We start from the raw sequence: 15,636 nt of genomic DNA, 5'->3' as shown, positions 1-15,636 counted from the left end.
GATTTAATGGATTGGTTTAATAATGATATCAAAGTTGTCGCTATATTTGACTTTTGAAAAAATAGAAACTAATTTAATGAAAATAAAAATAACTATCCATTACATGATCATCATCCAAATACATAACAAAAAATAATTTGGTAAAAAAAAAAATGTCTAAAAGATTTATCAGTTTTACATAATTTTATCTTTAGTGGGTATAAATAATTTTTAAAAATTCAAAAATATTTTTTTGACATTTATTTTTGTCAAATTAGTTTATATTTTATCAAATTGACGATTTTGCCATTGAAATTAAGTAATGGTATCTTCAATTGTCCTTATTTGGAACAAGATTCAAAATTCATGGTCAAATGTGTCCCAATAGAAAAGTCAGAGATCAAAGTGACATAAGCCCCAAACTACGGGGACCGTTAGTGTAATTCACTCAAAAAAAATTGATAAGAGAATTTGAATTCCAAACTATGATTGGTTGAGTTGGAAAATGGAGAAAGAAAAGACCTAAGTGAACCAAAAAAACAAAAATAAAAATAAAAAATGAGATTGCATTTACTTCTCACTTTATTTTCTCTTGTGTTTTCTATTATAACCAAACAAAAAGTGAGATTAAAATTTCTTTTTCACTTTCTTTTTTCTCTCATCAAATCTTCCAACCAAGCACAACTTTCAAGTTCCAAACTAAGAACAATAATCAAAACAGTGCGATTCCATAAGTAAAATAAGTGCAAAAGAATTTCAAAACTTCAAACGCTTTCAATTTGCGACAATGGACTAACCAATACCAATTTAATGAATGTATGATGGTTAAAATGAAAATTGTCACAGGTCATGATCTCTAGTCACCATTGTTACGAAGAAGAAAGTCTCACTCTCTCTGCATTGAAGGACTTACCGCTAAAGTTGTAAATGAACTGAACTGTTTATGAACAAGCTCGGCTCGATTCGTTAAGGGCTCGGTTCGGCTCGTTTAGTAAACGAGCCGAGTTCAAACTCGCGTAAACTCGGCTCATCAAGCTCGACTCGTTTATCTTTATTTAAATTATATAATAAATATATTATTTATATATTAAATAATATATAAATATATATAAATGATAATATAAATTCATTATTTATGTATTAAATAATATAAATAATATGAAAAAAAAAAATTTATCGAGCCGAGCTAAGCTCGAGCTTCATTAATGTTGATGAGCCGAGCCGAGCTCGAACTCAATTTCTTATCGAGCAGAACTCAAGCTCAATAAACGAGCTCAATAAGGTCTTGTTTGGCATGATCTAAAAAAACTAAAAAGTCAAAAAGTCACTATTCTATTTATCACATCATCTTATTTAAATCACATCACATATCTAACACATCACTTCAAACCCAACTTATACCCAACTCATATTTTATAAAAAGTCAAAAAACACACTTATTTAGATCATCTCAAACCACCCCTAAATAAATGAGCCGAGCTCAAACTTAACAAAGCTCGGCTCGGCTCAGTTCGTTTGCAACCCTACTCACCGCTCATCTCCACATTGCCAACCTCATTCGCCATTTTTCACTGATTGAAATGAAACCTAGAATGACCAATTCACAAATTCAGAGACCTTTAACATAAAGTTATATTTATTTATTTTTTAAAATTGCAAATCAATGAGAAAAAGAGAAAAAAATTGCAAAAAAATGGTTCAAGTGGGGCTTTTATAGCCTAGAGCGCAGCGCACATTAACTTACACTTGTATCAAATATAAGTCTATCCCCTAAAAACCAATAAAAACAAAACACGCTCAAAGGAAGCATAAACACAAATGAACATCTGTTAGTCGAAAACCCAGATTAATGAAGATCTTGGAAGAACACATTCAAACGCGATAAACAATCCTCTGAAACAGAAATGAATGAAACTCAAGGAGCAACAGAGATCATGGTTTAGCACTACATTCAACAGCATTACTTCACAATTCCCAAACATAAGTCTGATTTACAGAGTCAGATCAGTTCCAAGCAAACTATACCCTGGTAAGCATCTCCTGCAAATGGCATTTGAACCCCTACTACATAAATCCGTAACCATTGAAGATCAGTAATTCCCAGTTCCTTGACCACACATGCATGCACACGCATGTAAAAACACTAAAAAAAAAAAAAAAACCAGTTGCCTGAAATGACCTAACCACAATTTACTGCCTTCAGTTCCTCAGAAATGCTACAGTGGTGACACGTGATCCTGCAGATCCTCCAAACATGAATGTTGGATATGAACGAACATGATCAAGGTAGCGGAATGGAGGTGGATGTCTACCTGCCTCTTGGTCCCCCAGGGTTCCAGTTTCTTGGGAAGCACCAACTCTTCTTTGATTGAAATTTTCAGCTTCTTGCACCAATTCATCTTTTGTACTATTACATGATGTAAGCACCTGCCATATGATCAACAAGAGTAAAAGATAAACAAATCTATTGGAAATCTTGAGAAGAAAAAGGGAAATTTGTCCAAGAGTAACTTGTGCTTTGGGATTTAAGTTGAACACATCTCTGAAGGAAGGCACCACTCAACTCGTAATTAAGGACATGAAGAATCAAAAATGGTTTCAACATAAAACACGGAAAATTACTTGTACAAAGAATGATCATCCCTTCTCAATTTGTTACGTAGGATAAGGAAAACAATGTGATATACAAGTTGATGAAAAAAATTATATAAACTAAAAGAGGAGAGGCTCAATTCAAACAAAGTAGATAAAGAAGCAATGGAGATGCTTACCAATATTCCACCAGGCACCACCAGCCTTGAGACTGAATCCCAATACATGATCCTGAATGACAAGAATAAGATTCATTTAGACCAATGCCTGTACATTACATCTTCAGGTCCATCAAAAGAATTCGAAAAGATAAAAATAATAAAATCCTATCCAAATATTGAGAAAACAGAACATTGTGGTTAAAAAAAAAAAAAACAAAACAAAACAAAAAAACTTGGTTTTGTAAATTATTTGTGTGATCCAGTGATTAAAAGTAGGCTTTCCCGATCTCAAATTTGAATGAATGTGAAAAAACAAGTCGGTATGCTACTTCACCTTTTGATAGGGCCATCAGGATGCAGTCCAATGGCATCTAGAGTCCCCTTATCCATGACAAGTTGGTACTTCCTTTCTAGTTTTGTCTCCAGGACATCATCAACCTGGAACCAAATCAGAGGTAAGAAAAATTAACTTACAAAGCAATTAGACAAGGCATTTAATAACTGACAAGGTATATCAGGAAGATTCTGTTGACAAAGAAACAAATATTATAATAAGAAAAAATTATCTTAGTAAGTGAACAATTCAATAAACACAGTTGTGCCAACTGTAATCTATGACAAAATATAATTATTAGTTACGAGAAGGAAATAATCTTGCTATTTGGATGAAGCATAAGCAACATCATCAACATCAAATCAAGTTGAGTATATCCCCAAGTCTCCACTTATTGAGTCTTTGGCGGTTGCTTCCCCAGGCAGCAAAATATTCTCCTTTAATCAGGAAGCTGGAGTAAGAGGGGTGGAAATTTTTATGTTTTTCAAATCTTTTGTTCCACTTGTAGAACTTGGCTGAAGCACCGAGAATTCAAGGTACAGAAATTCCATCCATAGCTCTTAAGATTGTATAACCACAACCAGCCAAGTTTCCATAAGCTTTTGATCATTAGCATCTAAGGTCTCAACAAATGCCTTCAAACCATCTACATTGAAAAACATTTTACCTCCCTTTACAGTATGGTGACGTCAACCCTTCTCTCCAGTTTGCCTCCCACATATAATAGTAAAGCAAACATATACAAGCATGTTGGCTTTGCATCGTGGTAAACCTCATCAAATCAAAATCTTTCCTATTATGTAACAAGGCAAACAAATTACAAGTCCAACTCTTTCCTACACAATCTTTCAACAAACCCAAACCACCTACAGAGATGGGGCAATTAAAGTAGCACAAAAGATCAACAAACCATCCTTTACATTTTGATGCAACACAAATTGAACAAAGATAGCTAAGAATGAAAGGATATTGAAGAGACGAGAACATCGACCTTTATATGCAAGTAACAAGTCAAAAGGAACTGGAATTAAAACAAAGGAAAGAGCATATGAGTGTTCCATTTCTAGTTATAAAACTAGTGCAAATTCCATAACCAGTTTGAGAAGTGGGATCAGAGTAACTCGGAATATAGACAGGTGTGGTGCCTTGTTGGCTCCTCAAATTTAAGGTCAAGTGACACTCCAGTCCATAACCAATAATATAAATTGAAGGGACAGAAATACTGCACAAGAACAAGATAATAAAAAATAAAAAATCATCATTTCAATGTGGTTTCAAAGTTCTGTCATACCAAAAATTTAATGTTGGTGACTCTGTCACGATCAGCAAGGCTTCGAGCAAGGTCAATTGCTCCTTCACTATAATCAGTTCCAGTGAGATCAGAAAACCTGAAACCAAAAACATCATAAATTGGTTCTCTACAATATTCAGTAGTAACAAACACTAACTGTTAAGAACAAGAAATTGAAAAATCATAAACTAAATAAAAGGAATTAATTATCCAATTAGAGTGGTTACTTTGTCTCAATGCATACATATAGAGCTAGGATGTTTGTTGTCCGCTGAAGTTTTCTGGGTGCCCATGGAAGTGACCCAATAATGGTGCCAATAAGTTAATCAAAAGGTTCTAGGCCAAATCATGAACCCAAGAATTCCACGAGTCCAAACAAAATAGTTTATAGTTACGCCACCATAAATTTAAGACCATAGCCAGCTGAATCCTGTTATTATCTGTCCAGGATGTTCCAAATCTTTGGTTTTGTTCCCAGATGATGGTTGAATGTCAGACCATTAGAGCACACATCCTGTTAAAATCCACCTACTCTCCACCTACTTCACCCACTTAAACCTACTCCACTAAACCTAACCCACTACACCACTACCACCTCCACTTCACCTACTCCTTACCTACTACACACTCACCCTCTTCTATATATAGGAATCATGAATCATTGTAATAGATATCAATATAAATCAATCAATAATACAATTCTCTATTTCTCTTTATACATTAAATTTCTACATGGTATCAAGGTTAAGCACTTAGTATTTTTCGTTTCACCGGCGAGCGGCAACCTCGCCTTGGCCGCCCGCCGGACCTCAACCTATTCCGCTTATTTTCTACACATACCTTCCCATCACTGCCTAAATCCTCTCTCTTGAGGCCAATGTGAATTCCTCTTCTTCATAATCTGCACTAACTGTGGCATCTTTTCTTGGGGTAAACTCTGCAACCCAACACTCAATCTATGCTTCTCCTCCATGCTCATTTGCCTCTTGTTAGGATCCTTCGCCTTCGGCTTTGGTTTGGGCTTCGCCACAGCCTTGAGCTTCACTGCAGCTTTCAGCTTCACGGCAGCCTTCGGTTTCACAGCAGCTTTTGGCTTCGCAGCTGGCTTGGCCTTTGCCGCTGGCTTGGGCTTCACAGCGGCTTTAGCTTTTGGCGCAGCAGCTTTTGTCTTAGCCGGAGCCTTCTTTTCCTTTTTCGCTTTTACCGCCTTCGGCTTTGCAGCAGCCTTCGGCTTTGCTTCCCTCTGGTGGCTCCCCAGGTTCCACCTGAGCTGCATGATTCATTTATAGCTGCAATTGATAAGGGAAGTATTAGAACAATGCCCAATAGAAGTATGCCAGCTGCTCCTTACCCTACTCCTGGAGCACTATTAATAGGTGATGCTTTCAACATGCGTCATCCTTTAACTGGTGGAGGAATGACTGGAGCCCTGTATAAGGTGTTTTGTGCATCTCCTGATCAAGCAAGGAAGGAAATGCGTGAAGCATGTTTTGATTATTTGAGCCTTGGAGGTGTGTGTTCAACAGGACCAGTGGCTTTACTCTCTAGTCTAAATCCTAGCCCATTGAGCTTGATACTCTATTTCTTTGCTATAGCCATATATGGTGTTGGCTGTCTCTTGCTACCATTTCCTTCCCCTAAGCGCCTGTGGATAGCAGCTAGATTATTTTTGGGTGCATCGGCTATCATTTTTCCCCTCTTTCTCTCACATGGGCTTGTCCCCTCTCTCTCCTCCGTTTGATTTCAAAATCCATTATTTTTATTTATTTTCTCCAAACCACTTTCCTTATTTCCCCCATCTTTCATTTTGATTTCAAATATATTTTTATTATTTCTTTCTTTATTTTTCTTTCACATTATTTTTTAATCTTTTTCAAATTTCATTCATACCATATAGCTTTGCACACCAAACCATCTTTTATTCATCTCAGGGATCAACCCCGATCACAATTTTAACCAAAAAAAAAAAAAAAAAAAAAAAACACAACCACAACAACACAAACCACAACACCACAAGATTTGTTTTCTTTTCTGCAGACGGCCACCCACCGACCTCACTTTTTCGCCTATTCCGCCGGTCTTTTCTTCTTGCCTCCGTCCTGGGCGGCCCTTGACGGTGTTGCCTCCGTGTTTCCCACTCCACTGGGCACGATCACTCCACCCTGCTCCTCCACTACAGCATATGGCGGACCTCCAAATCGGAACATAACGGTGGCCTTCCGCTTCAGCTCCTTATTTTCCGCCTTTAGCACACTTATCTCTGCTCGCGCATCCTTATACATGCGTTGGAGCAGAGCCAGTTGGGCGTTTAACTGCTGCACCTCATTTGTCCTACTCTGCAGCCGGTGCGACAAGTTTGTGACCGCAGTCATAGTTTCAACACAGGACTTCAATGTATACTGATTAGCTTCAATATCCGTTTGCACTGCCATTTTTTGCTCCACCGACCGCATCGGAAAGTTCAACGGAGCAAAACCAGAGGTGTTTGGTTGAGGTTCACAGGCCACCGCACCAGTTATCTCTCTTGTTGACTCGTTGAGGTCGGGAAAGAGAGTGAGCAGACCACGGGAAGAAGAGGCTATGTTCTGGGTAGCTGAACGGGAAGAAGAAGCCATGTTTTTGGGTTGCTGAGTGTTTCAGAGAAGGGTTGGTTACAGAATGTTACAGAGAACGAAGAGGTTTCAACTGGTTTGTTATGCTTCCAAGCCTCAGACTTCGCTTTGGTTTATAAAGACAGAGACGACGAGGCCGACACGCGCTCTGTCAATCACGTGCATCGCCGCGTGTCAGGCGCCCCTTTTGATGGCTCGACGCTTTCTGTCGGGCACGTCTTTTGATGAAGTGGGCGCGCCTTTTGATGGCACGCCTTTTTATGGATTGGGCACGCCTTTTGATGGCACGCCTTTTGAAAGATTGGGCACACCTTTTGAGGGTGCGACTTTTTAAGGGTCCGACAAGACTCTGTAAACTGTCCCGACATTGATTCCGGTTAGCTCCTTCATGGGTCCGACAAGACTCTGTAAACTGTCCCGACATTGATTCCGGTTAGCTCCTTCATGGGTCCGACAAGACTCTGTAAACTGTCCCGACATTGATTCCGGTTAGTTTCTACAAGGGTCCAGCAAGACTCCGTAAACTGTCACCACAACTGTCACAACATTGTCTGCTACAACGGTCCGACATGACCCCATAAACTGTCTTCTACATCGGTCTGACACCGCCATCCAGTGTCCTCTACACCGTTATGACACCACCATACAGTGTCCTCTACATGGTTATGACACCCCCATACAGTGTCCTCTACAACGTTATGACACCACCATCCAGTGTCTTCACCAATGGTCTGACACGACCATACAGTGTCTCTTATCCTCTTTTATTTTTATGTATTTTCTTGTTTTGTTACTCTCTCCAAACTCAAGTTGGTTAGTTCCTATCCCCCTTGAGTTTGCAGGGGGCTGTTAAAATCCACCTACTCTCCACCTACTTCACCCACTTAAACCTACTCCACTAAACCTAACCCACTACACCACTACCACCTCACCTACTCCACTAAACCTAACCCACTACACCACTACCACCTCCACTTCACCTACTCCTTACCTACTACACACTCACCCTCTTCTATATATAGGAATCATGAATCATTGTAATAGATATCAATATAAATCAATCAATAATACAATTCTCTATTTCTCTTTATACATTAAATTTCTACACATCCCATATCAACTTTAAACAGAATAAATGATGAACACCACCCTACATTTGCAATTACTACAAACTAACTGATTTCTAACTGGAATTCGAACAGAAGACAAAAAAAAAAGAAAGAAAAATTTTATACTTTACCCCTGCTTAGCAAGTTCTTGAAGTAGCAGACCATTGCCAGTTCCAATGTCAAGTACACTCCAACTGGTCAAATCTTTATCACTCTGTTCAACAGGCTCTGATTTTTCATCATCAGCATGATTCAGCAAGTGGCCTTGAGAAATGTCAGTGCACAATCTTTTGGTCCAAGAAGCCACAGTCTCCATAACATCAGCCCCAAACCTACAGAAAAAGTGTGAAATTCATCATAGAGTAAACATTCGAGGGAAGTGATTTATACAGTAATAATCTAAAAGAACGACACAATTCACATCTCCTCTACTACTTGCCCTTTTCTCCAGAGGGAAAGAGGGGTGAGGGTTGAGGTTGTGTGTGTGTGTGTGTGTGTGTGAGCGTCCATGTGTGCATACACATCTCTGTGTGTTTTCACTACAAAATTGTTATTACTAAATAAATGAGCTTTTATGATCCTATGCTTCTCTTTTTCAGTATACCAAAATTTATGTCAAGTCCTTTCAAATTACCTCTATTTTCTCATAACATTTAATTTCTTGAAAACAAATATTATTAATTCTCCTTCTAACCATTATATCTACGAGTTCTATCCCTCTAGTTGTTAATATTATTATGTTCTAAGTTCCTAAGCATATCCAACTATCTTGGGCTAAGACTAGCTTCTTTATATACCGTTGTCTATTGAAGTATGGGAACCTTGCCTACTTCTCACCACACCAAGGCGTCTGTTAGAATAGTTATGGGTGTGTTTGCTTTGATTTTGGGAGGTGAATTTTCAAAAAAAAAATTTGGGGAAAGAGTTTAGAAAGTTTTTTGGTTTGTTTGGTTGTATATTTTGAAAATAGTTTTGGAGAATGGGAGTTTGGGATGATTTGATATTTTGTTATAATTGAGTAAATGTGTGTGAGAGAAAAAATGATTGAGGAGGAGAGAGAAAAAATTATTGATTGATATTTAGAAGATAAAAAGTGATTTGAAATTTTTTTTTCAAAATCACTAAACCGAACAAAATTTTAGAAAATTTTCTTCAAAATTTATTTCTCAAAAGCAAACCAAACAAGGCCTATATGTTCTTATGTCATTATTTAGTAAAGTTGAGGGTACTATGGTTATTTTGTAATGTCAGGTTTTATATAAATATATTTTGTTGGTGTAAAGTAATTCAAGAACTCTAAACCACGTATTCACAATATCTCTCTCCTCTCTATCTTCCTCTCTAACCTTAACCCTAAATTTCTTCATTTTACATTCTAACTTGGTACCAGAGCACTCCATTCTACATCAGAAAGTGTTCAACAGATTTTGGAGATTGCCCTGAGGTGACAAAGACGTGCTGACATCATCATCCGTACGACGACATCAACGTGACATCAGCAATTGTACGGATGGAAATTTCACCTTATGCTCGAAATTCTCTCTTGAGTATGATGGTATTTTTTGTGAAACTTTTTGATCAATCCTGATGTAAGTTTTCTATTTTTGAATGTTTTTCAAATTTCTCGCTATCAATACTTGCATCTGCGATTGGGCGGTTTTTGCTGTTTCTACTTGTTGGAATCCACCCTATAGGTGCTGAAATTACCCTAAAAGGGGGTCTTCTTGGATCTTAGTTTGTTGATTTGTTGGTGTTGGGTTGGTTTTTTGGTATGATTTGTGGCTCAGTTTGGTTTAGCAGCCCTGTTATCCCTTCCATGTCTTTTTTTTTTTTTTATGGGCTCTTGTTTGAGTTGTTTTCTTGCCTTTCTTGTTGCTATGGGTGCTAGGTGCTGGTATTTTTGCTGGTCTTGTGCTGGTTCTGTGTTTCTTTGGCTTGTGAGTATCATGGTTGAGACTAAGGCTGAGGTAAAACCACCTGTGGCTATGATTAAGGATGATGAGATGCCTAAATTTATTACTAACAAGAAATTGAATGGTTTAAACTATATGGCTTAGGCTCATGCAATTAAAAAAAATTTACGTGGCAAGAAGTTACGTTTTCTTACTAAACTATCTCCTGCTACTAATCATCCTACTTATGACGATTGATGTAGTGAGGATGCGTGTGTTATGTGGTGGATATGGTGTAGCTTAGACACTCATGTTGCTACTATTGTAGAATTTTGTGACACGGCTAAGTAAATTTGGAACTCTTTTGCTGAGTCCTTTTCGAATCAAAGTAATGTCTCTCGGGTTTACGAGTTATATATGAGCAAATTTTTGCTAATCACTAGTCTGGCCAGTCCCTTTTCGATTATTATAGTGGTTTTAAGAACTTGTGGGATCAGTTATTGTAGCATAGACCTTTCACTACTGATTTGGCGAAACAAAAGCAACATTAGGAAGAGTTTATGATGACATCTTTACTCTCAGGCTTAGATTCTGATTTATGGGGGTTCAAGGATCAGATTCTCACCAGTGAGGCTTCACCTTTTGCTGCTAATGCCTATTCTCGACTATTGCATTCTTCGTTGAGACAAGCCCAACCCACCTCTAGTTCCTCTTCCTTGTCCTCTTTTGCATTGATTCCTAGCAATGGTGATCGTGGGCCTAGTTGAGAGAGTTTTCATGGACACTCTGGTCACCGGCGCTCCAATTCTGGCTCCCGAGGTTCTCGTGGAGGTAGTTCTCATGGTGGTGGTTCTCGTGCTGGTCTTGGACTTGGTTCTCTATCTCATGGTGATCAAAAGTATACTTATTGTGGTTCCTTAGGCCATACTAAATCTTGGTGTTGGCAGAAGTATGGCAAACTTGGTCATGGGCATCAGGTCATGAATGCTCCATTCCCGCAGTCTACCTCATTTCCCGCTGGCACTGTTGCTTCTCTAGTTGATTCTCATGAGGCACTCACTACTTAGATTACTAAGCTTACTGGCCTTGTCCATTCTCTCCGACTTGGTCTACCTTTATCCTCTACAGCTATTGTGGCTAGTTCAAGTAATATTGCAAGTGTGGCTCAGTCCACCTAACCTTTGCTCATTGACTCTGACGCTAGTTCTCATATCTTTGGTAATTCCTAATTTTTCGATACTCTTAGGCCCATTACCCATAATATTATACTTGTTGATGGGTCTTCTCGACCTGTCAATAGTCAGGATCCTCTTCACCTCACTCCATCCCTCTCCTTGCTTTCTAGTCTCTATGTTCCTAATTTTTCATTTAATTTGCTTTCTGTTAGTCGATTGACTAAAGCTCTTCCTTGTTCTATAACTTTTTCTCTCACTTAATGTGTTTTGCAGGACCTTCAGACCAAGAGGATAATTGGTTCGGGACATGAAAAGGATAACTTATATTTTCTGGACACTGAGAGTTGTCCCCATATCCTACAGGATTTTAGTATTTCTGTTCCCACTCCTATGAGTATGTGTTCTGATAATCAAGCTGCTAGCCTGCTATATTCATTGTCAATAATCCTGTATTTCATGAGCGTACCAAACATTTCGAGATTGATTGTCATTCCATTCAAGATCTCTTACTACGCAAGCAACTTGTGACTCTTTATGTTCGTTCTGAGATCAACTGGGTCACATTCTCACCAAACCATTGGCTCGGCCTTCTTTTCATCGCTTATCTTTCTAGCTAGGATGTTTGATCTTTATGCTCTAGCTTGAGGGGCAATGATAGAATAGTTATATGTTCTTATGTCATAATTTAGTTAAGGGTACTATGGTCATTTTGTAATGTCAAGTTTTATATAAATATATTTTGCTAGTGTAGAGTAATTCAAGAACTCTAAACCACGTATTCACAATATCTCTCTTTTCTCTCCTTCTTCCTCTCTAACTCTAACCCTAACCCTAACCCTAACCCTAAATTTCTTCATTTTACATTCTAACTGTGTCGATGTGGCATGTCGCTTGGGCTCTTACTTGCAGGAATCGTGCAACCAGGTGACAATTTAGAGTAAGAATCGTGATTCCGCGTTTCCTAGAAAGAAACGTGTAAGAATCGCGTTTCTATGAAGAGAGAAACGCAATTCAGTCCAAGATGGGATCGTAAAGGGGAGAGAGAGAGAAACCTGGTCTTGTTGTCAATCTGTTACATGGACTCGCTGGTTTAGGGCATGGGTTTCTAGGACACGGCTTCGATCTGTTACATCGCCTTCGATCTCTATTACATCGCCTTCAATCTGCTCGCGATCTCCTCTTCACTCTCTGTCTTCATCTCTCTCAATCTCCTCTTCTCTCTCTCTCTGTCATCTCTTCTTCAACATCTCATCGCCATCGTCGTCTCTCTCTCTCTCTCTCTCTCTCTAGTCGATTTGTCTCCCCCTCCCGTTTTGAACATATAATAAATAATATAATTTTAATATAATTTGTTATATAATAAATAATATAATTTGTTATATAATAATAAATTTAATTAAATCATATATAATAAAAAAAAATCTAATAAAATTTATAAAATAAATCATACAATTTTTATTTTTTATTTATTTTAACATATTTTATTATTCTTTATTTGTTATATTTTTTTATTTATAATATATATATATATCAATTAAAAATAAAAAATAAAAAATTAACAATAACACATTATTTAAAAAATATAATAAATAAACAAAATAATTAATATATATTAAAATACAAATATTTATAAAAAAAACTTCTAATGTGTATTAATATATATATATATATATATTACCGTTCCCCGAAGCACTCTCAACCTACGAAACTTCTATCGGCTCACGCTTGCTGTTGCTCCCGTCCCTGTCCCCGCTCTTGCTTCGTGCAACTAAGTTTGGGCCCTTAAGGGAACGCCCTAGCTAACCCTTATTCATTTATCACTACACCCAAGCTCCAATGCAACACATCACAACTAGGGAACACCCTAACGAGAGAATCCATAGGACTTACATTTTAAATTGGTTGTTGAGCTACCATAACCCCCCTTCTTCTCAAGGGATAATTCCTTATGACCTCTTCTTCTTAATTCTCTACGATTCTCCTCGATATATTCACATCATCTATGAATTCATTCGGTATTTCGCGCCAAAACCCTAAATCTTTTCTTACGCTTTAAACTTCAAATTAACACCCAAATAAATAGCATAATTAGTTGTTATCCAAAATTTCTAGCAATCATATGCCTACAATTCTTACAACCAATCACTTTGAGAATCTAACAAATTGAAACCTCTTCCGTGTAGAAATCCCGATACTTTCTTCAACCCATTAAACCCAAATCTTAAGGAAATTTCCATTCTTGAAACCAACCACAAAATCAATTATAAATCGCTTCATTCCAGGTTTCCTAAAGCTATGCTACATCGCCTACCTTCATCCTCCGTATTTCAAGGAAAGAAGCATGTCCCCAAAGAGGGGCTTTGGCAGGGATATAAGTAATTTATTGATTAACGAAAATCTAACCTCTTAAAAAAAAACTAATCAACCCAAGTAAGTTAGAGAAATAAAAAAAACTATTAAAACAACAGAGTACAAGATGGAGAAGCAAATTCTAGCATAACGGAGCCCAATAATGGCCTTGTTTGGTGGAGCTTTTTCTAAAAGTTGATAATTAGAAAGCATAAGCTAAAAGCACCCCTACCCCAATTTCTAATGATCAGTTTATTTAAGTTATTTCTACCTAATAATAAGCTATAAGCAGAAACTGCATCAAACATTCTGACACAAACTCTCAAATTAAAATAGCCTATAATCACCCCTCAAAAGCTGTAAAGGAGGTAACCAAATGTCTTCTTCCCAAAAAATATTTGAAAAATAAAAAAGTATAATCTTGGAATGTGTACAAACTACTACCTATTAAGGATGGTCCTTTACTGCTAGGTAGATGACAACATGCTTAAAAAGTGTGAGCAAATGATTGTGAAGTAAGACCTAGGATCCATAGTCAACAAGGTCAAACATAATGGAGAAATAACAATTGCCAAAGTAAAAAATTACCAAACTTCACCAGCATGGCCATGTTCATGAAAATTTGCCAATTCATCTGCATATGTGGCATCCCAATAACTCTGGAAACCCAACATTGATGTAACTGCTTCGGCATCTGGTTCCTCCTTGTCAGAACTGTTCATACACAAATTAAAATTTAAAATACAATATTCAAATCAAAATGGCATAAAACTTTCTCCAACGATAATATATTTACACAAATTTGCTCCTCTCAAAAGCACCACAAACCCAAGCCATGAGTTCAAAGTTGTTTGGCAATATTTATCAACATATGCCATCTACATGTCATCTTCTCCTATAATCAAATCAGCATTTCTCAGTAAAATTAGTGTCCACATCCTAATTACAAATGAATTATATCAATCAGCTATTGACAGTTATGAATGCCAATATCTGAACATAACACACAATCTGCTTTTCATAACTTCACTATATAGCTTCTTATCAGAGAATATCATGATCCATAACAGTATGATTCAAGTCACACAACCATTATTTGAATCAAAACCAGAACACAATTTTACCCTTCTGTAAGCACACTAAGTTCAAAGATTAGCTCATAACCAATACTGAACAACAAACAAACATATAAATGTAACTTGTTCTTAGGTATTTGGTCCAAAACTGAAACCTTAAACTGAAATGCGTTACTAATCAGTTTAATTGGTTGTTCAATGTTCAAATTTTTTAAAATTTCATTTTTCTTCTGCTTTCATAGTAACCAAACAGAGCGCAAGAATATTTCGTAGGCATTGTGACCTGTAATCGGAGGCGGCTCGGAAGGTTCCAGCGGAGAGAGCTTCGGCTGCATCGGCGTGGCGCTGATCGTCGTCGAGAGTACTTCCGTAGTCGCTCTTAATGGACCATGAGTCGGCAGCCACAGAGCGGTCGTCGTCGGAGATTAGATCGGCGGCGGTAGGCGGTCGCGCCTGTGATACGTCAGAGTCCTCCGGCGGCGATCGGATCCCAGTCATGTTGCAGAAATCCAAAACCCTAGAAATATATGAAGAGTGTTTTGCAGAGATTGTTGGAACATGGAAGTGGAACCCTCTATTTTCTGTTTTTGTTAATTTATTAAATTAATATAATTAATTTACAAGGCTTCTTCCATGTATACACTATAACAAGTGTGTTAAAATTGAGGGAAAATTGCAGAAGATGAAATAATTGTTAAAATGTGGGTAATTAAAAATATGGGAAATTCTAACCAAAACACCCTTTAAAAGCGTACCATATATATTTTTAATTATGTTATTTTTTTTTAAATTATGAGACAGAGAAATTTGGCTAAAACTATTCCTTTGAACACTTCTTTGGTGAAAAAAACACTTCAATAATTTTTATTGTGTAAAGTTCACTAAGATACGACAAGAATACTGTGCAGATATATTTTTATTGACAAATTTACCTATTTTGTTGAGTTTGCAGCCTTGAGCGTAACAGCCATTGCTGATCACCAACTCCTTTTTTCTCTCTCTAATCCACACACTTTCTCTGTAGAATTAGTGTACAGAGGCAGCAGCACCATGGTTGTTACGCTCG

The 15,636-nt window shown here is 37.4% G+C and overlaps 1 protein-coding gene across 1 annotated transcript; it reads right to left on the bottom strand.

Annotated features, from left to right (window-relative positions):
- Positions 1-1,906: 1,906 nt before the first annotated feature.
- LOC114315161 (uncharacterized) lies at positions 1,907-15,307 on the bottom strand. The gene is made up of 7 exons (XM_028261731.2): positions 14,854-15,307; positions 14,083-14,208; positions 8,210-8,410; positions 4,358-4,454; positions 3,067-3,170; positions 2,751-2,802; positions 1,907-2,406 (listed from the first exon to the last, which is right to left on the bottom strand). Exons 1-7 carry the CDS (start codon positions 15,066-15,068, stop codon positions 2,179-2,181), a joined length of 1,023 nt encoding a protein of 340 aa, XP_028117532.1. The 5' UTR covers positions 15,069-15,307; the 3' UTR covers positions 1,907-2,178.
- Positions 15,308-15,636: the final 329 nt, after the last annotated feature.

Source organism: Camellia sinensis, chromosome 1, assembly GCF_055761805.1.
Source record: "Camellia sinensis isolate YWXY chromosome 1, ASM5576180v1, whole genome shotgun sequence".
NCBI classification, from domain to species: Eukaryota; Viridiplantae; Streptophyta; class Magnoliopsida; order Ericales; family Theaceae; genus Camellia; species Camellia sinensis.
The sequence above is the reverse complement of the archived record's forward strand: the minus strand, read 5'-3'. Positions and strand labels throughout refer to the sequence as shown.

Coding starts and splice junctions, on each gene's coding strand:
- LOC114315161 (XM_028261731.2), bottom strand. CDS start 15,068: ATGACTGGGATCCGATCGCCGCCGGAGGACTCTGACGTATCACAGGCG. Junction 14,209..14,853: donor CGAGCCGCCTCCGATTACAG/GTCACAATGCCT, acceptor GTGTATGAACAG/TTCTGACAAGGAGGAACCAG. Junction 2,803..3,066: donor CCTGATGGCCCTATCAAAAG/GTGAAGTAGCAT, acceptor CTTGTCATTCAG/GATCATGTATTGGGATTCAG.